The sequence below is a fragment of the Abramis brama genome (genome assembly GCF_963993115.1).
Source record: "Abramis brama genome assembly, chromosome: 11".
NCBI lineage: Eukaryota > Metazoa > Chordata > Actinopteri > Cypriniformes > Leuciscidae > Abramis > Abramis brama.
Window position 1 is genome coordinate 34400203 of NC_139973.1, and position 23226 is coordinate 34423428.

Consider the following 23226-nt stretch of genomic DNA (forward strand, 5'->3'; position numbering starts at 1 on the left):
TTACTCCAGTCTTCAGTGTCACATGATCCTTCATTTTAATATGATGATTTGATACTCAAGAAACATTTCCTATTATTATCATCAATTTTGAAAACAGTAGGCCTACTACAAAGGCAAAAGACCTTAACTCGCTAGAGTGTGGAACTGAGAAAAATTACTTTAAAGATTTTTAGTTGTCCCGCCAAATTAATTAGGTAGGACACTGGAAATCTGGCAAATAGATGTTTAAGTAATGAAAATCATATACATAAAAAAATCTTGAGCTTAAACTTGACTTGACTATTTTAAAGTTACTGTACTCTGCCTTTGTATTGTCAGCAAAAAGTGAGAAGTCATGCCAAGGCAAAAGGCAGTAACTTCCACATTATCAATATTTGGTTGCTGGGTAAGGGTAAGGGTTAGAGTTAGGGTAGGCTACATATAATACATACTGATATGTATTAATATTAATGCATTATTAATACATTTGACATGAAAAAATACCTCCATAGATAGGCTAGTCCAGCGTTGGCTCGACCGCACTCTGCCAGCTAGACGCATGAGTGTTTCAACCAGGTCCGGTACCCGAACTGTGTGAGTCGGGGCTTTAGTTCTTTGTTGTATTCATCTGCTACGGCATGTGTAACATTTTTCTGTCAACTCTGCATAATCCTTCGCGATCGATATCGCGCGTTTGTCGATGGAGCGGTTTCAGACCATAGGCTACTAAATGTTCTGACCGCATTTGTGCAGGACAAAGCTCTGAGCACATCAGAAGTTAGAGGGACTGATGGCAGCTGTACAAAGTACACAGGCTACACCGTAATTTTAAATTTAATGGACAGTAAAACAAAGGCAGATAACCGTACAATCTGGTAGGTAGCATTATGTGATAGAACACCGGCACAGTAACTTCATATTGACGCGCGGCTGAACAAAGGCAGAGTACCGTAACTCAATTTGAGCGTTCCAAAACAAAGCCAAAGAGCGGTAACTGGTGTTACGGTGTTCTGCCTTGGTTTCTCATGGGCTTTTGGAAGTTAGGCTACTATTTTCTCGAAAAAACAACGGAATTGATTCAAGATACTCATCCACATGATAAAGGAGGTCTTGAATATGCCAAAAATATAAATAACTCATTTTCGACCAAAAACGAAGTTACGGTCTTTTGCCTTTGCATGACAGTTGTGCTGCTTAATATTGTTCCTTAAGTAAATGAAATATAAATATTTTGTAACACTATGTCTTTACTGTCAGTTTTGGTTAATTTATTGCATCCTGCTGAACAAAAGTATTAACTTATTTCTTTAAAAAATAAAGAATTCCTTTTATGGAACTCAAACATTTTTGATTAATGTTTTGGCCAATATAATGAAAGTTAATGAGGACTGCTCCATGCAACTATATTTCAAGTCTTCTAAAGCCATTGAGTTTATTGGTCAGTTCACAGATCAGGACATTTGTGTCCCACAGGAAAAAAGAAAGCCATACTGGGGTGCGTTTCCCGAAAGCATCGTTGGCCAACTATGGTCGCAAGTTCATCGCAATGTCCATTGAACTCTACTGGTAACGAGGGAACTTGCGACCATAGTTGGCTAACGATGCTTTCGGGAAACGCACCCCTGGTTTGGAAAAACATGACAGTGAGAAAATGATTCACATTTCACATTTTTGGGTGAACTAATACATGAAACTGACATAGAATGTCAGAATTAACAATCCAATTTAAATACACTTCATCAAACCAAAGTACAACAAAATAAATAAAAGTTTTTTCTAATACAGAATAATTGTATTTTTAAATCTCTATTTTCTAGTGAAAAAAATATTGGTTGTTATCTGTATTTAGGAAAGATGTGTTTGAAAAGGTCTTGACAAAAAAACTTGCAGTATTTATTTGCAGCCCCATATGAGTAATACCTTGCTAACCTTGCTAGGCTAATTGTTTATTTAAAAAAACAAATGCAATGCTGCATCTTGACTCGATTCAACATACATATCCTTAATAGCATGTCAGACTATTAAATGATGTCTAAAATTTAGTTAATGTCATACATTAACATCAAATGTGCCCAGAATCAGATTATATAATATTTTTGGATTTTAAAGTGTGCATACGGTACGTGAATGTTTTTTGGCCTAGTATTGCCCACAACATCTTGCACAACAAAAGAGGCTCTGTTCCAAAACCTACTGAGCTGCCTCACTGCATACTGTGAAACTGTTTCTAAAGCAGCATCCAAGCTGAGATGTGACTGATTTGTAATGCTCTGCATAGGTACACCACACAAAAAAGCAAAGTAGACTCTGCTCACAATTGATTTCAATGGAGTTTGACATTAGCATATTGCTAAGCTAAAATGTAAGAGCATCCTTTTTTTTTACACACTCTTATTACCACTGAACTATTCAGTAATTAATACTTTTCAGTATATTTTTTTCACATGTATTATTCAGTTTTTCAGAATGCATTGCAATTCATTGCGTTCTCTTTCAACCGTTTCAATTGCAGAAACCAGTTACAGATTGCATGAATCTAAAAGTTATGCAATAATTAATTTAGCTACATGCTAAGATAGATAGCTAGATAGTCCATAGAAACAAGATGCAATTTTATTGCACGCATGTCTGTCATACATACTCAGCAGTAGTTTTCCATCAGCAAAGTACTTGTCATGCATAATATAACTATGCAAATTGGGATGCAGCTAATTATTAAACTTGATCGACCATGTTGTTTCAAAATTAAACTCTGAAGCACCTAAACACATCCATGATGTATTCCTACAGCGTTTGAGACGGTTTCTTTATTTTGCACAAAACAAAAAACAGACTAGTGTTCATAAAATAGAAAATGCTGGATTGCTGTTTTAGCCAGCACTACCAGAGACCGTTGCAAGCTTTGTGGATACTGACAGCTTTGTAACATCTAAGACGTCAGATGAAAGGACATGAAATTATCCACTGCATACAAAGTCCTGTATCCATATTTCATAAGCATGCCATGCATGCATTGTTTCCTGCATGTTTTATGAGTGAGTACACTGGGGTACATATTGTATAGGTTTAAGCATGCATGTGATGCAGACTGACTCTGTGTGCATTTTACTTCAACAAAAGAATCACGATTAAAACACAGAGCAGGAAACGTCACCCATGCAACCTGACGAGAGGGTTGTGATATGAAGCGTGTGAATTTCCCATGTTACAGGATCAGGGTGTATCCACATAAACAGTTACACAACGCTCATAGAAGAACCAGGAAATAGCCAGCTCTTTGCAATTACTAAATGAAACCAATCCTGCTAAAAAGTTGCCAAATGGCCCCACAGGATCGAATCCTGCCAAGGACTCCAAGAACAGTGACAAGGCCAGTAAAGCTACGTTTATGGCCCTTACAGTCCTGGGAAGTCCGAAACAATGGCTGGCTCTGGCTGAGGTTTGGTGTTAGTATGAACTATTGTGTAAGTCTAAACTGTGAGATCAGAAACTGGTCCCAGTCCAATAACACTGGCCTGTGATCTCATATAACCCAATTTTATAGGTGCCCGGCTATTCAGGGGAATGTAGGTTTGAATGAGGCAAGGGGGCTATTTTCAGAAGAGTTGCTTTTTGCTTAGAAATACCACCACAAATGGACTACAAGACTAAAAAAACTATTACTTGTAACATCTCAACTACAAAAAAAGAAAAATCTTGGTGAGCAGAAGAGATGAACAGCCTTAATATTTTAAGATGAATCACATTCCAACAAATATCTAAAAATAATCTCTAAAACACTCTCACTAAAGCCTGTGATTCAAAGCAGAAATGTGTAATGTGATCAGACAGTCTGCTAGCATCTGATAATATCTTTTAATGGCAGATGGCTTTGAAATATTACATAGATATACAACAATGGTATGTGGTGGGCCTCTGAAATGAAGTCCCATGGGTTTGGCTTTTTTTAGTCCAATGTACATTCATGTTCCATTTCATAATTTTCCATTTTCACAAACAGTTTTTAGGTTAACGGCAAGAATCTACCTTACATTATCAACAATCAACCAATTCTATAATATATTTATGTTTAGTATGTTTATATTAAAGCTACACTGTGTAGGATTTTCTTCCATCTAGCGGTGAAATTGTATATGACTACCACCAACTGAATATTACTTTCTAGCCCCTCCCATTCGGAGGGCGTTTTAACTCCTACGGTGGCCGTATTATTTCAAATCTGCCGGCAGTCATGAGTAATCTCCCCCTCGCATTCATCACGGTGCCACTGAGTGTAAAACGCCAAAGGCGAAGCTTGAATTTCCAGGTATGTCCCTCTTTGGCTAATGTATTTTCAAGATGGAGGCGCAACATGGCTGCCGCCATTCGAGCGACTCGCTCGTATGTATTATAAATGGCAGATTTTACGCTTACGAGAATACTTTATTAGTTGGTGGAAGTAATTACACATGAATGAGCACATATACTTTTGATAGAACAAAGTGTTTTTTGCTAAGAATCAACTTAAAAAGTTACACAATGTAGCTTTAAGGGATAGTTTACCCCAAAATTAAAATTTTGTCATCATTTACTCACCCTCATATCGTTCCAAACCCAAAAGACTGTTTAATCTTTGAAACACAAATTAAGATATTTGAATGAAACCTGGGAAGTTTCTGTTCCTTCATTGAAAGTTCATAACCAAAACTTAGAAGACCCAAAAAAGGTCATAAAGTTGTCATAAAACAAATCCATCAATCGAGCAGTTTAATCCAAGACTTGTGAAGAGATACGATCACTTTATATGATGAACAGATATAATTTAGGATTTTATTTACATCTATTAACACACATACATAGTACACATCACATATGGCAAACACAGAAGCTAAAATTTTCACATGTTCAAGCGTGAAACAGGCACAAGATTCCGTGTTTACCATATGTGAAATATACTGTATGTGTGTTTTTATGTGAATAAAAGCTTAAAGGGGTGGTTCAGGATTTTGGACATCGGACCTCATTTCCAAGTTAGCCTGGGTGTTATTTATCAGTGGAGACAGTTTTCAACAATTTTCATCCAGACTAGTCCTTCCAGTTGCATAGTTCGCCGGTGCTAGGCTAGCGCGAGTCAACGGTATCTGCTAGCCTGCCATTAAAAACAGTTTTACCCACTCCACAGTACATCAAAAGCAAATAAATTATAACGCCAGACTATCGATGTAAATGTCTGTTGAGAGAATAATGTTAGAAATCAAACTACCCTTTCATCGCATTGCAACAGCAGCGGCGGAGTGATATTAAGTTACCTAGGCAACCGAGAGAGCCGGTCCACATGACAATCACGCAAGTGTATTTACCTGCCGCTAACACTCATCACTACAGAAGCAGAGTATATTTCACGAAGAAATCAACAAGACATAGGACTATGGCCACGTTTGAAAGCCATGCCAATGTTTCGGACTTTGGAGACGATGAAGACGAGGAATGTGTGTTATTCAATGAACCGTACATGTATGAGCCGGAATACACAGACGTGTTCTGTGTTTACTTTTCAGCGCAGTACTACTAACCGAAGCAAAGTCAAATTCCGCCGCTGCTGAGAAACTAGTTCCTGTAAATGTAATGCGATCATTGAGATGCAAGAGTAGTTTGATTTCTAACATTATTCTCTCAACAGACATTTACATCGATAGTCTGGCGTTATAATTTATTTGCTTTTGGTGTACTGTGGAGTGGGTAAAACTGTTTTTAATGGCAGGCTAGCAGATACCGTTGACTCGCGCTAGCCTAGCACCGGCGAACTATGCAACTGGAAGGACTGGATGAAAAATGTTGAAAACTGTCTCCACTGATAAATAACACCCAGGCTAACTTGGAAATGAGGTCCGATGTCCAAAATCCTGAACCACCCCTTTAAATTAAAGTCACCATGAAATCAAAATGGACAATTCTTATATTGCAGTGTTTGTTGTGCATATCATTATTATTATTTTTTATTCATGTGCCCCTTGTTTTTTTAAATCCAAATAACTTTCCCTCCCTCTTGCAGCGACATCTCTTCTCTGATGATGCGCTTACTGGCACGAAGGCATGACAACCTGTCACTTACATGAGATTGACCAATAGATTGACCACAACCATCTAATCAATTCCCCATGGACAAAAACAAGTCCCACCCTACATTTTTTCTTGTTCCAGAAGTCATTTCCCTTTTATATACGTCACAATAGGAGAGAAACATCTGTTTCAATGCGACTTTTAAATCTTTATTCAAACCAAGTCACGAGAAGTATTTTTGGATTATATCCATCAGGGCAAACTCAGAGGCACTTTTTTATTAGAATACTTTCACTTCCTGTCATTTTCTCATCACTGCACCAATTGAGACGTTTTCTGTAGAAAATTTTGATGGGACTTCAAGATTGGGACTCCTGTCAAGATTTTCTACAGAAAATGTTTCAATTGGTGCAGTGATGACAAATGACAGGAAGTAAAAGTATTCTAATAAAAAAAGTGCCACTGAGTTTGCCCTGATGGATATAATCCAAAAATACTTCTGAAATTGATTTCATTGTGTCCTGGCCAACATAATCACTGAATGTACCTATTCTGCTCAGAGAACTCCAGTCCTGAGCAGGAATCTTGGCAACAGTTGCTACAGCAACCCCTCTGGCCCTCTTTCAGGAGAATGGCCTGCTGAGGAGGATGAAGTGTGTGGCGGTAAGTTTACCTCTCTGAAGACCAAATTTTAAGCACAGTCATCTTCTGAGTGGAACGGGTGTTGAAAGCAACTCTTGCATCTTGTAAAATCCATATGTTCAGGGATTACAGTAAGCTAAATCATAATAACACAAGATAGGTTGTGGTTTTGATCTAGTTGCACTTTTTAAAATCAGTGCTCAGTGAAATATGTTTAGTAAGCAGCTAATTTCTTTCCTTTTATCTTCTAACTCCAGTAACTCAAGTAATTATTTACTGTGCTGTTCATTTTCCCGTAGTTCAGTTTCTTTTCAATGAATTATGCTCAAAGTTCAATGTCCAACATTGTTATATGACCCCAAGGTCATGTCATTATCAAGTTCCAACAGATTTCCCGGAAGACGACATCTTATCTCCACTAATTTTCATACTTGTGTACTATTGCACTCTTGGAAGAGGAGACACGCTTTCTAGTTCAATGTGTGATGACACATCCAGAGGAAGCTGCATGACAAGTTTCCAAGTTCAAGTTCCCAAGTTTTTTTTCTGGTTGACTGGCCACAACCTCAACAATGTGTCTCCACAGAACACATTCACAAGCAAAACATCCTGGATCTATTCCAAAATAAAAGAAAACTTTTACAATTACTCATTTACTGAGGTCACTTAGTCAACAAGATTAGACATGGTGTGATTAGTGGGCATTTCTATGTAAACAGACACAATTTTCACTTAGCAGATGAAAAAATCCCATGGACTTCAATTGAGCAATATCCAGAAACCCAAATATTACAGAGAATAGGATGTGGGCTCTTTTTGACTCAGTCCAGTAAGCAACCACCTTGAAACACCCTAGCCACGACCATAAACTCCCTAATGCATGCTAAAGACTCTGAGATTTCAGCAATCTTATAAGATCATTGCAAATCACACTGTACAACATGGATCAAATAAACTTGGGTACAACATGTATGTAGACTGTACGATGATGACACCTCTTGAACTGACACAAGTTAGGTAAAGAAGAATACAACATCATTAGCATGCGCAAGTGGTAAACAAATAGACCAAGATAAATTGCACTTTGGCAATTGTGGTTTTTATGTGCACTGAAAAAAAGAAGAGGAAGCGAAAGAGGAGAATATGGATGCGGTCATGGCTAGGGAAAAGAGGCCAACTTGGCATGCCAATCTTACAAATGGAGCTTGAGGTGAGTAGTTTTGTTTTAGAGCCATTTCATGTTGCCTTTTTATTGGCTAGTCAGTAGATGAAGGTCACAGCAGCAAACACACTGTGAGATGATCATGCTAAATTTCTGACACTGTCAGAAAATGATCACAGGCTATCTTTGGCTACAAGAACGTGACAACGGAAAAAACTGAAAAATGTTTCAGATATTGCAGGATAGCATAAATATTTCACTTATAACCGTAGCCATGTAATTTACCAATATACTTGAAGTACCAAAATCTGCTTTTTACCTTAAAATGTACTGATCACCACCATGATAATACAGTTGGTACAACAGCAAGCCACATGATGAATCAGAGTTCAGCGTCAGTGGTCTGTCTACGAAACATGGCCAATACTCGCACATGGTCAAATACCGTCAGGGTAACACACAACACTAAAATAACGCAATAAACATTAACTAAATAACATAAAATATTGCACAAAACATTCTAATGAACATTACTGATAACAAAAATTAGATAAATTATTTATATTATTAATTATATGTTATATAAAATATTATAAAATATTATTATATGTGATGTGTCACAGGCTTCTGGCAATGTCCTTTTACTTACATCAATTTGACAGTATTTTACAGTAAAATGACCATGTTAAACCATTTTACTGTAAGGTAGTGTCATGATCCCAGCCTGTCTTGTGTGGACTTTTATGTAATTTCCAGTTCTGTGCGATTTTTTGTAGTCCTTTTGTTGATTGGTTCCCCATTCATTAGACTTGGTTGTTCCCAGGTGTGTCTTATGTTGTTAGCCTTTTTGTATTTAAACCCCTGTGTTTCCTGTGTTCTTTGTCAGGTCTTGTCCTGCTGGATGTTGGTGCGACTCAGTTTAGTTCCTAAAGATTTATTCTGTTCTGTTCTTGGTTCCTGACTATGTGTTTTTATTAATAAAACCGACTGCATTTGGGTGCCTCTTTTCTGAGTTCTCCATCATAACAGGTAGCTTGCAAATCAACCAATCAGTAGGTTTTTACTGTATCATTTTTACAGGTTTTTTTCCTGTAAAAAATTACAAAAACGTTTTCAAGTGCAGTTATTACATTTTCACAGTTTTTAAACTGAATGGTGCCCAACAGGAAATGAAAATACTCTTTATCTATGAACTTTGAATGTATGAACATATTATAAGAGCAGTCATAAATTCAACAGCTGTTTGCTTCACAGTACAAAATATGTTTCTCGGTGTAGGAGCTAAGAATTTATTTCACAACGATCTGTGAACATTTGTTGTCTGGCAAAATCTCACACTTTAAATGTCAAAAGACTATGGGTTAGTTACTTTCTGAAAAAAGTAAGTTATGCAAAGCATAAACCACCAGAAGCATAATAGCCATTTAAAGGATTAGGAATCATTACGTAATTATTGCATTGAGAGATAAATATCGTCCTCACACATGACCACACATATACATCTAGGCTTACGAGTCCTATGATACTTTCTAAAAATATATTTTTGACTATGATTTCATTGGCCTATATTATCAGAAAGGAGACTGTGGTTTTATCACATTACAGACAAGCGTAACATTTTGGCCATAGCCTAAGCAAGAGAAACCCACAAGCTAAGCAGCTTAAAATGATTCCAGCAATAATACACAAGGGACCTTCTTGGTTTTTAGGCCAACTCTCTGTCAACTCCAGTTACTCTGGGCATTGACCATATTCAATTACTTTGAAATAAATCAACTTATTTGCCAACTTACATAATTCCAAATAGCACCTATATATATATATTTATCTACCTATCTATCTATCTCACAGAAAAACAAAGTGGCGATTTCGTATAAAACCGTACAATATGAATAATACAACAATGAACGAATTTTTTAAAAAATTAACCATGAAGGACCACTAACCCTTTCCGTCAAAACATACCTGTCACAGGGGTGTAAACAGATCCTTACAAAAAACATACAATGAGGTCGTATACGGATTCATAGTTTTTTTTGCCAATTTGCCGAAATATAAAATTGTTACAAATTGTGTTGAGATCTCTCTCTCTCTCTCTCTCTCTCTCTCTCTCTCTCTCTCTCTCTATCTCTTTATCTGTCTCTCTCTCTCTATCTATCTAATCAATTCGACTCATGTAAGAGGTAATGAGATTATTAATGTTCATAAACCAACATACAGTCTCTGTTTCATTCTGCCCCCCTCTTACACCTCAAACAAGATGAGCATCTGCAGGGATGCTGTGCATGAACGAGACGCTCGTCCCCACACAGTGATTGTGATCTCCCACATTGGCACAGCGGTGTCTGTCTCTGCTGCCCTCTCACAGTGTCTGACATCCTTGCGGACAAGGGACATCCTGATTCCCAGACGACCAATCCTGTGCATGATTATCCCACCCAGTGTGATCATGCTAATCCGATGAAGAGACCAGAAATACAGGCACTATTAGACTATGTTGGATAACAGCACACATGCCGGAGAATCTCCATCACAGGAGGAATCACAGAATTTGCTCTGTGCACACACCTCCTGCTAAAAGAGATATCAGAGAGACAGACTGACAGTATAGTCTTGAGGGCTACTGATCAACTTTAAGCTTTTGAGTCAAAAGTCCTATTACACGAATGCCTGATTCTAGCAGTGCTTTTGTATGTTGCTTTGAAACTGAAATTGTCTTAAATTAAAATGAGTTTCTTACTCAGCATTTTTTGTCTTGTTTTCCAGGACAAACATCTACTGTAAGCATTCTTAAATTGAGATACATCTACTTAATAAGCAAAACGACATAAGATAAAATGTATTTTTCTGAAAAGTATATCAAAATTAAGTGAGTTTATGCTTAAAACAAGAAAAAATATCTGACTTTTGAAGTTTTTGAATTAAGTTTATTTTTCTTAATCAATGGCAGATATGTTTTTCTTGTTTTAAGTATAAACTCAATTAATTTTGACACATTTTTCAGGATTATATTTATCTATATTTGTTTATCAAAAAAAAGCTTAATATCTCAAGTCATTTTGCTTCTCAGGTAAATGTATTTTGGCTTGATTGTAGCATTTGAAACATGCATTTTCTGTAAAGCATGCTTCGAAATATGTATGGTGAAAAGCACCATTTATACATGAAATGAAAATGACTTCAAATATTTGTAAAGGAAAACAAGACAAGAATACTAAGACATGAAATGTTTTGTGAATTCTATCTTCTCGACTAAAATTCCAATATAACTTGTTTTAGCTTAATAATTGTTTTACAGTTTAAAATGTGCTGAAAAGCCTATAAAATGCTATTTAAAAGCAGGTTCTCATTGTGACAATTTTGCTCAAATAATTTCAACTGCAACTGGGGCATAATCACAAATGTGGGTCAAAGTGGGTTAAATTAACTGTATATTTTTTACCTGTCCAACAATGATGGAAATGATCAATAGCAAGACTTTGAGGCATGTATAAATAATAAGTCCACTCTGAGAAATATTCACAGGGGAGAAAAGTGTGACAACTAGCCCCAGAGTCCCCTGTATTCTACACAAACACTCATCCACATATGGTCAGCCAGCTCTGATATATATAATATAATAATTATCTAAATTGTAAAATGACAAAAGTATTGGCATGATGTGCAGACACTGATGTAATACAGTGTATGGAGTTCACATAAACAAACACTGTCTGTGACACATAAGGTTAGATGTGAACAACACATAACATTTGTATTCAGAAAACAGCATGTGCACACCATATATGAGGGCATAAGCACGCATGACATATACATGTTCACATTCCAACACAGAGCTTTGCATATAGAGAACATACATTATTGGCGTATGTTGTCAGGCAAACCAGAAGTGGGTCAGTTTTAAGGGTTACAGTTCATGCTCTGGTAAGTGTCTAGTAAATAAAAGTGAATAAAATCACTGAACCACAACTGGTGAAGGTGTCAGGGTTGACATTAGCAAGGGGTTGGCTGGACGCAGAAGAGTAGATGCCCTTCTTTACTCTCTCCAAGCCAGAAAACGCTTCCCATTCTCACATTAAAGAGCCTTTCTGTTTCTCGTGTAAAGGAAGTACAGTACTGAGACTATATGCTGTTTGTGTGAATCAACAGGCTTCAGGTTCTGAAACATGAATCAATGTCACGACCGACAAAAGGCTGAGCCACTCCCGCGCCCGCCGCGGCGCCGCGCTGCGCGATCCCCGGCGCGTCCGGAGGTGATAGTAACGTAATTAGAGAATGTGTTGAAGGTGTGAGGAAAAAGTGACAGGTTAAGAAGTATCCTATTTACAGGGGGATTCCTTGCTCTTGTGCACAATAACCCATACACACAATATAAGGGCGTTGAACGTGCCAATAAAAAGCACTGCTATATGAACATCACACTCTGGCTTTTGAGGAATATGGCAGTTTTATCACACATATGCATTGCAGGCTCTACAATGTGCAATGTGAAATCTGTAAAGCGTGTGATGCATATCCAAACCTCTAAATGATGCCATTCAGACAGCTTCTGTCCTGTTTAACTCAGTAATGCAACCTCAAGGTGTATGCACGGATGGTGAGTAAAATAAAATAAACTCACTGACATCCATTGTAACAAAAGCATATAATAAAACTACCTGTTTTGAAAAAAGGCTCCGTATCTGCATCGTTCGGTCCTTCCTCAGCCGCCTCGGCAGAATTCATCATTGCAGAATATGTTTCCACGGATGATGATTATGATGATGGTCAGATTTTACACCTACGGATCTTTATAATCTATGTGTGAAGAACACTAGAGCGCGTGGCCGTCTCCATTGGTGAACGCTCGTAGTAGTGAATGATGATGATGATGATGATGCCGGAGGTTCTGCGCTCAGCGATACTTTATCCAGCGCTCCACCGGGCGCTATTGTTTAAAGCCTCCCCGCCTCTGCAAGACAACTGCTGGCTGGGGGAACCCCGATAGAGAGAGAGAGAGAGAGAGAGAGAGTGGTAAAAAAGCGCGTGCAATGTTAATGCAGGTCTTTTAAAATCCCTTATTCATTCGTTCCTCCTCCACCCGTAGTATATTCCTCCATTCGTTCGATCTCTCGCACAACCCAGTGGATATAATGGCAGCGCTCCCCTACACTGACCGAACGAACCGCAATTTGCCTCCCACTATTACAGATGAAACAATGCATCTAATGCAACGACTGCTGTAACGTTAGATATGTATATAGCCTATACAATCGTTCGCGCGAGGGAGGTTCTTTATTGTGGTGCAGCCTGTCTGGAGAACTGGACCAATCTATGCTCCTGATGCGCTCAAGCGCTTCCTAATAATGGGGTGTGTGTATTTTTCAAGAGGCCGGAGAACCCCTACCATCACCATACGGTCCTTTTTAAGGGATGCTTACTTATTAGAACCAATGAATCGCTGACTGTTAGGACGCTTTTATCATTGGAACCTCCTTTATATTAAAACTTATTTGCAGTTCTTACCTTATTTCTTCGCTGAATATCAACTAATATTATTTAAAAATAATATTGGCCATATTATTAGTATCAGTACAACAGTATGCTTTGCTTTATATATAATATTTGGCATAATAATGGATATTTTAAATATTAATTTAATAATAATTAATATCAAATTATGTTGTTTTAAAAAAAACAAAAAAACGCCAGTTTATTTGTACTTTTAGGTAACAAACGAAAATGGTTGCAAAAAAAGAAACCAAAACTGGTCTGGAATAAATATATGCGTGGAGCGGAGCCACAGATGTCCCCTCTCAGATCAAAGCGAGCGCGTTCTGAAATCACTCTCCAGCTCGAACTCCACTCCAGGTTTTTCACTTCCCACTCTCTGCTAGCTGCTGAGAGAAACCCTACTTCAAACGCGTGTAGCCTTCGTGAAGTTCGTGCTATAACTTTTAGAAACCACAGAAAGGCATAAAATCCTATCATAAAAATCACAATCACAACGCTAGAAAAAGCGTTGTGATTCCCAATTCGCAAACAAACACGCGGTCCGAGTGATGTCAGCGTTCCTGGAATGACAGCCAGCCAATCAAATTAGAGGACCGAACTAACCTGTCTGCCTATGGTAAATAATAATAATAAAAAAGATTAGTAATGATTAGTAAAATAGCGCATTATTGTATTGTGTTAGAGATTCTCAGTATGGTCTAAGTATAATTGTAACAATATTTATTTTGTGTATGTGTGTGTGTGTGTGTGTGTGTGAGAATTTGTCATCAGCACTAGGCTACTGTCAATGAGAATGTTTATTTAGAAATCAAAAGTATGCTTGAACGTGGGCACAATTGTGTTGTTTCTGGAAGTTAAATAGCCCTGTCGACTCTAACCAGGAAATGTAGTCCTTCCTGTGATTCAGATTTTGCACATGGGTGAATTTAACAACTGCGAAAACAAATGATTGTATACTTAATGATTGTGTTACCACAGTATGACTTGCAGATTACGATAACATTAAAATGATTAAGCATTCTAGGGCATAACTTAAATTCAATAACTGAGAAATGTTTTCTTAGAGAGAGATTGAGGCTAGAAAAAAGATGGTGAAATGCCTCCCTCTTGAGGAAATGTGGTGTTATAGAGGCCTCAGGTTAGATACAAAAATAAATAGGCTAGTTATTCAGTATTTTGTCTGAAACAGCCATTGAATTCAACAAAGCATGCAGTGTTTTAGTAGAAAGACTTTATTTCTATAAATTTGCTGCTTATTTAAATGAACCTGATTGTTGATTGTTTATTCTTGTTGGTTTTAACTTCTATAATGTCTCTTGCAGCAAAGCAGGTGATCATCCCTCCGGAAGGATGTCATCAAATCCCAGCTGGAGAACATCACTGAGTGGGCAGCACTGTGAGGATCAAAACGAACAGCTTCACATCACTTTATGTAGATTTATTTAACCTGCTGAGAAAGCAGAATACAAATCTATAAAAGTCATCAAACATTCATAAGGAAGAATAAAAATCCTTGAGGTACTTTAGAGCACTGGCACCATTTCTGATTTTGTGAATCTCAAACCTGAACATTTCACTGCTGTGCATGCACAGGTGATCATTGACAGAAGTTATGGTTTACATAAAATTCAATAATTTGGTTGAAGTGATGATTGTCTGCAAAATGCTATTGTTGTTAATTGCTTTTGTTTTTATACAGACATTCAGAAAATGAACAACGATCAGCTCACTTGCATGTTTGGCATTTGAGATGTTCTGTGACCTCTGACCTGTACATCTCTCTGCCAGAAGTGGACAGAGAGGTTTTACAGACTCGGGAATCGGGATGACATGGCACTCTTTTACCTGGATGCATAAACGGGAATTAAATAATTTTTCATTTCAGATATCGGTTTCTTATTTTAATATAGGCTATCTCTAATTTAAAAAAAAAAAAAAAAAGTAGTATTTTACAAATTTCAACGATATAGATAACAACTATATATGAATGTAGCCTACCTGAACCCTGACTCAATATTTTTGTCCACATAAATCGATTTATCTCTAATTTCTTTCATCACAGGAAGGCATATAATGGCATGATGAGGTGTCTGATTTCATCAGTAGTCCTAAGTGTGTTTGGGATGAGCACATAATGGGAAAACGAGAGGAAGAGAACAGACTGAAACCTCATCTACCCATTTCCCAGGAGCCTTGAATCACCCCAGTCAAAAAATAGCATTCAGGGTTTTCATCTTTCTTGCTCTGACTCAAGACTGGATGTAATGTAGGGTATTCAGCACTCGAGCTGCTCTGATATGTGGTCAGCAGTATCAGATCAACAACACCTGCAGACCACCACTTATTGTGACTTATTTAATTTCAGTAGAATTGATGAAAACTACTTGAGCTAATAATATTTACTATTGACAAAGAAAATCACTATACATACATACATACATATTCTACATACATACAAAGCAGCAAATTAAAAATAAAAAGTAAGTTCATTAGCCTAAGCAGAGATGGAAACTCGAGTCGAGTCGCACTTAAAGGGATAGTTCACCCAAAATTGAAAATTTTCATCATTCATCATTGTCTCACCCTTCAGTTGTTCTAAACCTGTATGGATTTATTTCTTCTGCTGAACAAAAAAGGAATATATTTTGAAGAATGTCTGTAACTGTTGTGGGGCACCAGTGACTTCCATAGTATTTTTTTCCATAGGCCCATGGGAGTCAATAGTGCCCCACAAATGTTTGGTTACAAACATGTTCAAATCAAATTGACAGAATTTTAATTTTGGGGTGAACTATCCCTTTAAGTCGCAAAAAATGACTTGTGACTTAACTTGGACCCAAATATTTGAGACTTGACTTGACCTTTTTAGGGACTTCTACCTCCAGTACTGACACGCGGGATTATCGTTTTACAAAACCGCTAAGTATCAGTTCTTATTATTCTGCCACTCCATCTCCATAGAAACACCCTTTTGGCGTCTGAACCATAGACTGTAAAAAATAGGTCTGAACTGAAGTCTTAATGGGCGTTAGCCAAGTCTGAGGAAACGATTGGCTACTGTTCATTCGACTGACATAGTCTGAGACCAATAGACGAAAGGTTTGTAATGATTTTACCGTAATTCACCAATCAAATCCAGAGATTAAAACGAACTGTTTTTCTATTGGACTACGGCACTCGGCTTCCGTTTTGAACGCAACGATTGCGTAACGAAACAGAGGCAGTTTGTTTTGCTTAGTTTTCATCCATTAGCTTTTAGATTACTACAGCTTGATATGTAATTTGGTCTTTACGTTTTTGAAGTTAATTTCGTGCAATAAATACAATAAGCAATGGTAAACCATTATTAGACCCATATGATCATGATAAATACATATTTGCTGCATGTACTGTAGGTGAACGGTGAATTCTGAAGGTTTTATCGAATATAACGTTACATCAAGCATGGCAAGACAGGGAGTATCAAGACCAAAGCTGTGTAAGTTATTATGCTGTGTTTTGTTTAGCATTAAAGCCAATTGTCTTGCAGGTGGTCTCATCAGGCAGACTGACGGGGTCCGGGCGGGGACAAATACACAAAAAACGGTAACAAACAAGGATAAAAGATATCCTGTCCATACTGAATGAATTTTAGATGCTATTTGTTTCACACATTTAACAAACATAAATGTTGTCTGGTTTAGTTTTGCTGGAAGATGTGTGCCTCCTCTTGAACCAGCGTATTCTCTATATTCTACAGACTCTGAAGATCAGGTAAAGAAGCCACATACATGAGGTTGTGTATAAAGAATCAGTATCATGATTTTTAAATTCACGTGACATTCTTTCACACTGAAAATTGCTTCCAGGTGACAACAATACACATGGGACTGGACCGATGTGCTGCTTTACTCAATGGAATACTACAAGCAGAACAAGCAGGTATTGTATTTACAAAATCAGACCTAATTTTCTGTGTTTAGCAATTAGTGATGAGATTAATAATCTTCACACAACAAAATCAACAGAATCTAAGCCCAAACAACAGGGAACAAAAACCTGCACCTTCAAGTCCAAACCCAAGAATTTATCAAGAAAAATCGAGACTGACAAAAAAAAGCATGGGAAGAAGACAACCACGGCAATACATGTGAAAAAAAGGGCAGGTAATGTACTCTAATATAGTGTACATCATTTTTTCATCTTAGACATACTTGTGGAATATCTGTTTTTTATGGAAGCTGGTTTCCACCATGGAATAAAAAAGGTAAATGCCACTTTATATCTCACAAATCTGAGAAAAAGAGAAATCTGAGACAAATTGAGTGTCAGTGTCAGTTCTGGCAGGCCAAGTAGTCAAGACGCTGCTAACGCTATTGGCCAACAACACGGTCTCATCAGCTGATCTGCATCAGCGCATCAGCTGTTCAACTCTGCTAATGGCTACGCTCAAAACAGGGCGCCCTATTTTAAGCAGATTCAGTTCGCTCTGCTTGATGCTTTTGCTTCTCTGCAGTCCGCCACCTCCCCAGCTCCTCCTTGTCATGTATAACGTGGCATTTGCTTTTTGTCATCGTTGCTGCTCTGTTCATATGGGGAATAGTTCAGCTCTCCCAGTCCTAAACTGTGTGAGCGTTCCCTAATGCTGCTGCTGTCCCTGAACAGAGCTATACCGCCAAAATTTAATTCCGAATTTATCAACTTGAATTGCAGTTTATTCAATAAAAATGTCCTAAATCATTTTTATTGTCATGTGTGTTCTTGACTTAATGGACCTGACAGAAATAAAAAAAACCTCCCAATTCTGACTTTATATCTAAACTCACAATTGCAAGGATAAAGTCAGAATTGTGAATTGCAAGAAAAAAAGTCAGAATTGTGAGATAAAAAGTCACAATTACTTCTTTTTTTTCTTAAGCTTCCATTGTTTTTGAAAATATATATTTGTCAATCTTTTCATTTCATTTTCCTCCTTTATTGTAAAATCCTTATTGTATATGTGTGAATGCCACAGCAGAGTGATTCTTTTTAACAACCATTTGCAGAAGCACAAAATACGGCTTCACAGCCTATTGTATCTTTCTTACTGTAGCTGCAGTGCAGAAGACCATTCAATCCTCCAGTTGTCACCTGAGTCCAGCAGGGCAGCCGAGTTGTCGTGGTAATCATCATCAGAACCCTGGGGTCAGACGGGCACAAGGATCACAGGATCAGCCTTCAGCACTGACCCGTGTAACGCAAGCAGAACATGCGCAGCAAGTCTCAGTTCCACTGGCCTCCTCTCAGCCGGCTGCTAGCTGTAATCTGCCGACTTCTGGTAAACAGGCACGCTCACTAACACATTATATATTTAATTCTGTGGGTTCTGTAAAGGGCCTGCTCAAATGATGATCATTTATAATAATGTCTTACTGTACTTCTGTCTTACTTAACTTTTTTACTCACCAGCTGCTGTGGCTAGTGGTTTTCCAAAGTTACTAGCCACTCAGCATTTTCACTGGCCACAGTTTTGACATCGATACCATGGGGAAAAACTGCCATATAGATATTTTTAATATTATCTGTGGCTTAATAATATTATATATTATAATAATATTATAGTGGCTTTATGTGCACTTAATTAATGTTTAAAATAATTCTTAAAACAAAGAAATTTGAACGATATGCTAATTTGGTGCTAATCAACAAACATTTCTTATTATTGCCAATGTTGAAAACGTGTCACATATTTTTGTAACCGTGTCATATTTTTTCAGGATTCTCTGATGAATAGAAATTTGAAAAGAACAGCATTTATTTGAAATAGTTTTTTTGTAATAATGTGTGAAAGTCTTTACTTTCATGTTTTATCAATTAAATGCATACTTGCTGGATAAAAGTATTAATTTAACTTATTGACCTCAAACTTTTGAATGGTTTTGATGACTTTCTTTGAAATGCTGCGATGATTCTTATTATTGAATATACACACTGGATGTATTAAATTACACAATAACAATTACTTGTACTAAATTAAAACTTAAAATTGATGGTTCTTTCCTTTCTCTTTCTCTTTCTCTCTCTCTCTCTCTCTCTCTCTCTCTCTCTCTGTCTTCCTGTCTATTTTCTGGTTACTTTTACACTCTGAGACAAGTAGGGAAACAGATCTAATGAGTAAAAGTGTCAGTCACCTTGCTTTCGTCTTTCTCTGTTGTTTTTAGTGTACTTCAAAGTGTGTACTGAGCAGTGGTGGCTCATCTGGGGAGTTTCATCAGTCGAGGGCCATGAGTGCTGCCATCCCCTCCTGCCCTCATGCTTCTGAAGAAATGTCTGCCACTCCGAATCAGTATGTGGCTTCTTTCTCAATGCCACCCGCAGTCCAACGACAGTCTCCAGTTACTGTATCTCCTGTCCAAAATGGGTCCTGCACTCCAGTAGGGCATGGGCTGCCTATAATCACCAGCCCTGACTGCAGTGTTCCTCAGGTTAAACTGACATCATCCACTGGGTCCTTGATCTGCCCCTCAGAAACACAGACGCCCAACCAGCTCCTGGTCAGCCAGACTCAGCCTGATCCAAATGGACCAGTACAGGAGATCTGCTCTGAGGAGAGTGCAGAGGATGAAGATGAAAAACATGGGCTGGACAAAACAGCTGTCAGAGACATCAGCTGTCAGACCAGCTATGAGAAATGAACAGTTCTGAGTCACAAACCCACCAGTCCAGAGAAAACCGCACAGAAAGTGGTGACTGTTAAATATCTGCTGGGAGAGCTGAAGACTTTAGTTGCTAACAGGGTGAGAATATTTCATTTATTTTCTTTCCATCCATCTTCAGCATGAAACTTTGCAAAAGACATTTCTTCCCTGTTGTGACGTAGAGTGAAATTCTACGCTTTTCAAACAAGAAAAAATGTAGGGCGGGACTGGATTTTGTCCATATGGAATTGATTGGATGGTTGTGGTTTGCTATGGCTGTGATGTCATGTGAGTGACAGGTTGTCCCGCCCTCGCTCCAATAAATACATCATCAGAGAAGAGAAGAGATGTTACTGCAAGTGGGAGAAGTTATTTTAATTAAAGATTATGAGGGCACATGAATTAAAAAAACAAAACAAGGATGTGCATGGATAAATCATTTATGATAAATACTGCAATATTCCATAAAAAATAAGAATTGTCGATTTTGATTTCATGGTGAATTTAAAGTGACTTTAAGTCTTCATGTTGTTCCAAACCTGTATGACATTCTTTCTTTCTGTGAAACTCGATTTAAAATATATTTTGCAGAATGTTTTTTCCATTCAATGAGCCCAAAATGGGGTTCAAAACGTCACTGACTTTAATTATATAGACAAGACATTTGTCAGCATATCTTTTTTTAAATTTGATATTTTTCTCTATGTTGTTGTCAGGGTCTTATTACAGGGCTGTCTTCCAATCATCTGGAAGTTATCATTTATAAAAGTTGATATCCTGTTTCAAACTGATGGTTAACTAATTCACTTTCTTTAACAATCAAAAAATTGGACCTTCAGATGTCAAGACACCCAATGATTGAGTTGCTGGATTTGCAGATTCTCAAAACTTGGCATTTAAGCTGATTTTTCCCCTCTGGGTGTTATTTTCAAGTTTTATTACACGTTTTCTCTTCTGTGCAGACAGTGAAGCTGTGCGCCTGATCTCTGAGGTGGAGCAGAGTATCTCACTACTTCCTGTCATGGTGGGCAGCACCAACATCCAGGCTGAGATTGCGCTCGCTTTACAGCCACTCAGGAGTGAGAATGTACAGCTGCGAAGGTCAGCAACTCGAAGAGTGTTTACAGACATGCATGTCAGTGTGTTGCAAGGATGTGTGTGAATTTGTATTAAGGCTAGTAAATGATTAAAGACTGTAAGTGAATGAATTATGATATGCCAATTGAATTAATCAGATTAACCGCATATCAATGTGTTGGGAAAAGCTCCCACATCAAGTTAAGTCAGTTACTTTATGATGTTGTGGCAGACAAAGGCATTGAATAGATTTTGGGTGTTGATGTATTTTGTGGGCAGAGCCTACCTGGTGGCAGAAAGTAGTATAGTATATGGATAGTAGTTCGAATACATTTACAACATGATGCCTTCTCCAGTTATTTGAATGGTTTGCCAGCAGAAGACATGTTGTCATACACTAATTAAGCTAACCCTTAGCAATAGGATAAGTTTTCCTGACCCGTACTCATGGTCATATTTGGGTCAAGAAACCAACTAAATGACCAAAATTACAGTGGCTGGACATCTTCGTATTCCTTGTGGAAAAAACCCAGCATCTAAAAGCTCAAGGCATACAAATCTCTTTACGCATAATCGCATATAATTTTGTACTTTGGTCATGTCGAATGTATTATGGACCAAGGTACTGCCTAGTCAGTGGCAAAAACACAAAACGCAGCAATACAAGTCAAACAACAATATACTAATGGTGAACTGCACTTGCAATGTCTGGGTCAGGACAGTAGGCTACAACTTTTTCATGATAAAACACTAGAATTACTACTTCTACTACTATCTAGTCTATGTAAAATGTAATAGAGGGAATAATGTATTCGCCCTACAGTTACAGCATGAAATAAACTTAAACCTATCAACTGTTTTTGTAATTTATGTAAATCTATTGTTTACATCAAATGTATGCTTTATTTATCAGTCCACTCTGTCTAAATGGTTTGCATTAAATGTCTGCGTTTAGCTTCAAAGGGCGTCTTAAGACGATGGTATTGTATGAAAATGAAGACCATCTTTTTTCCAATCCGATTCTGACATCTAAAGGCACAAGACATTTTTTCCATTATTTTGTGGATCTTGCCCTATTTTCCTCCATTTGTTACGACTGTTTTTCTGCCACCATAATGCGCACACAACTGCAGTGACGTAATTGTGATGTTTACTACCAAATGGTCTATAGCATACAAAAATATATTGTTTGTTTTATTTGCATGGCATTGGACATAAGCTTGTGAAGAATGTGTTAATTTTCTATCATGTTTTTCCCCCCCAAATTAATCACACTTAAATTGATAACCCTAATTTGTGTTTATTTGTCTCCCAGGCGTTTGCGAATACTCAATCAGCAGTTATTGGAGCGAGAGAGAGCAGAACGGCGAGCCAGACCGGAGGCCTGTGACATGGAGGGTGAGTGGAGCCATGCTGTCTTCTCTCTGTTCTGTCTGTAAAGGGCTTGACTTAAGAAGGAATACATCATATGGAAGAGTAAATGTGCAAATATGTAAATATATTTTTAGAATTCAGCATTTTATTTTCTGTCTAGTCAAGTGGATGCATGAAAACAACCTTTGTGAATCACTGGCATGGTTCTGTTACAGTGGTTGGATTACAGTCTCTAAAACTTCACTCTACAAACTCAGTTAAATGAGAGCCGTAGGGAGCTTGATGATCTGCAACAGGAGAACATGAGACTACGGAAAGCCATGGAGGTCAAAGACAGTGACCTAGCATGTAACCGAAGATGTATGTGAGATGCCGGTCATTGTAACTTTTGTTTTTTCATGCACACAGAAATCTGGAGAGAAGTCAAACAAAAGACACTAGCAAATATCCTCCTCAGCAGGACTTGTGCCAATCAAACTCTCAGCTTACTAAGAGTGTTCTGGAATTGCATGAAAATGCACAGAGGGAGTCAACTGTGTCTGATCAACTTTCAAACTCTGTAAAGACCTACCTTCAGACTCTGGAGGGCATCGGACGGGCCTCTCCTCTCCACCGAGTTCACTGTAAGTCCCAGACATTACAACCTGTCTCCCCTGGTCAGATTAATGGTGGAAAAGACAACTTTATGCCATCAGATGTTAAAGTCTGTTAATGTCTCTTTATTTTTATTAAATTATTATGTGAAACATCAGTGAATATTACATTTCTCGTTGTATTTTTTTCTTTGGTCTTAAGACTACATTT

At 37.7% G+C, this 23226-nt stretch overlaps 2 protein-coding genes and 1 long non-coding RNA gene across 3 annotated transcripts in view; 2 read left to right on the forward strand and 1 right to left on the reverse strand.

Moving 5' to 3' along the window:
* The window catches only part of kalrnb (kalirin RhoGEF kinase b), an 82779-nt gene extending 69664 nt beyond the window's left edge, over positions 1-13115 (reverse strand). The window contains exon 1 of the mRNA XM_084128966.1: positions 12481-13115. Within this exon, the coding sequence (XP_083985092.1) occupies positions 12481-12550 (70 nt within the window). The 5' untranslated portion in view covers positions 12551-13115. The remainder of the gene's footprint in view (positions 1-12480) is intronic.
* Positions 13116-13699: 584 nt separating this feature from the next.
* Positions 13700-16291, forward strand: LOC311092385. Its single transcript, XR_014608243.1, has 3 exons — positions 13700-13931; positions 14638-14908; positions 15015-16291. It is a non-coding gene; the product is annotated as an uncharacterized lncRNA (long non-coding RNA).
* A 430-nt stretch (positions 16292-16721) lies between these two features.
* ccdc14 (coiled-coil domain containing 14) lies at positions 16722-23134 on the forward strand (the record flags this gene model as incomplete). The annotated part of the gene is given in 13 exon segments (XM_084127955.1): positions 16722-16900; positions 16999-17068; positions 17164-17236; positions 17323-17460; positions 18387-18619; positions 19495-19965; positions 19969-20065; positions 20068-20070; positions 20934-21072; positions 22364-22446; positions 22638-22657; positions 22659-22786; positions 22831-23134. Coding segments are annotated over 13 exon segments (1938 nt in total), but the record flags the coding sequence as incomplete, so codon positions are not given.
* Between the last annotated feature and the right edge of the window lie 92 nt (positions 23135-23226).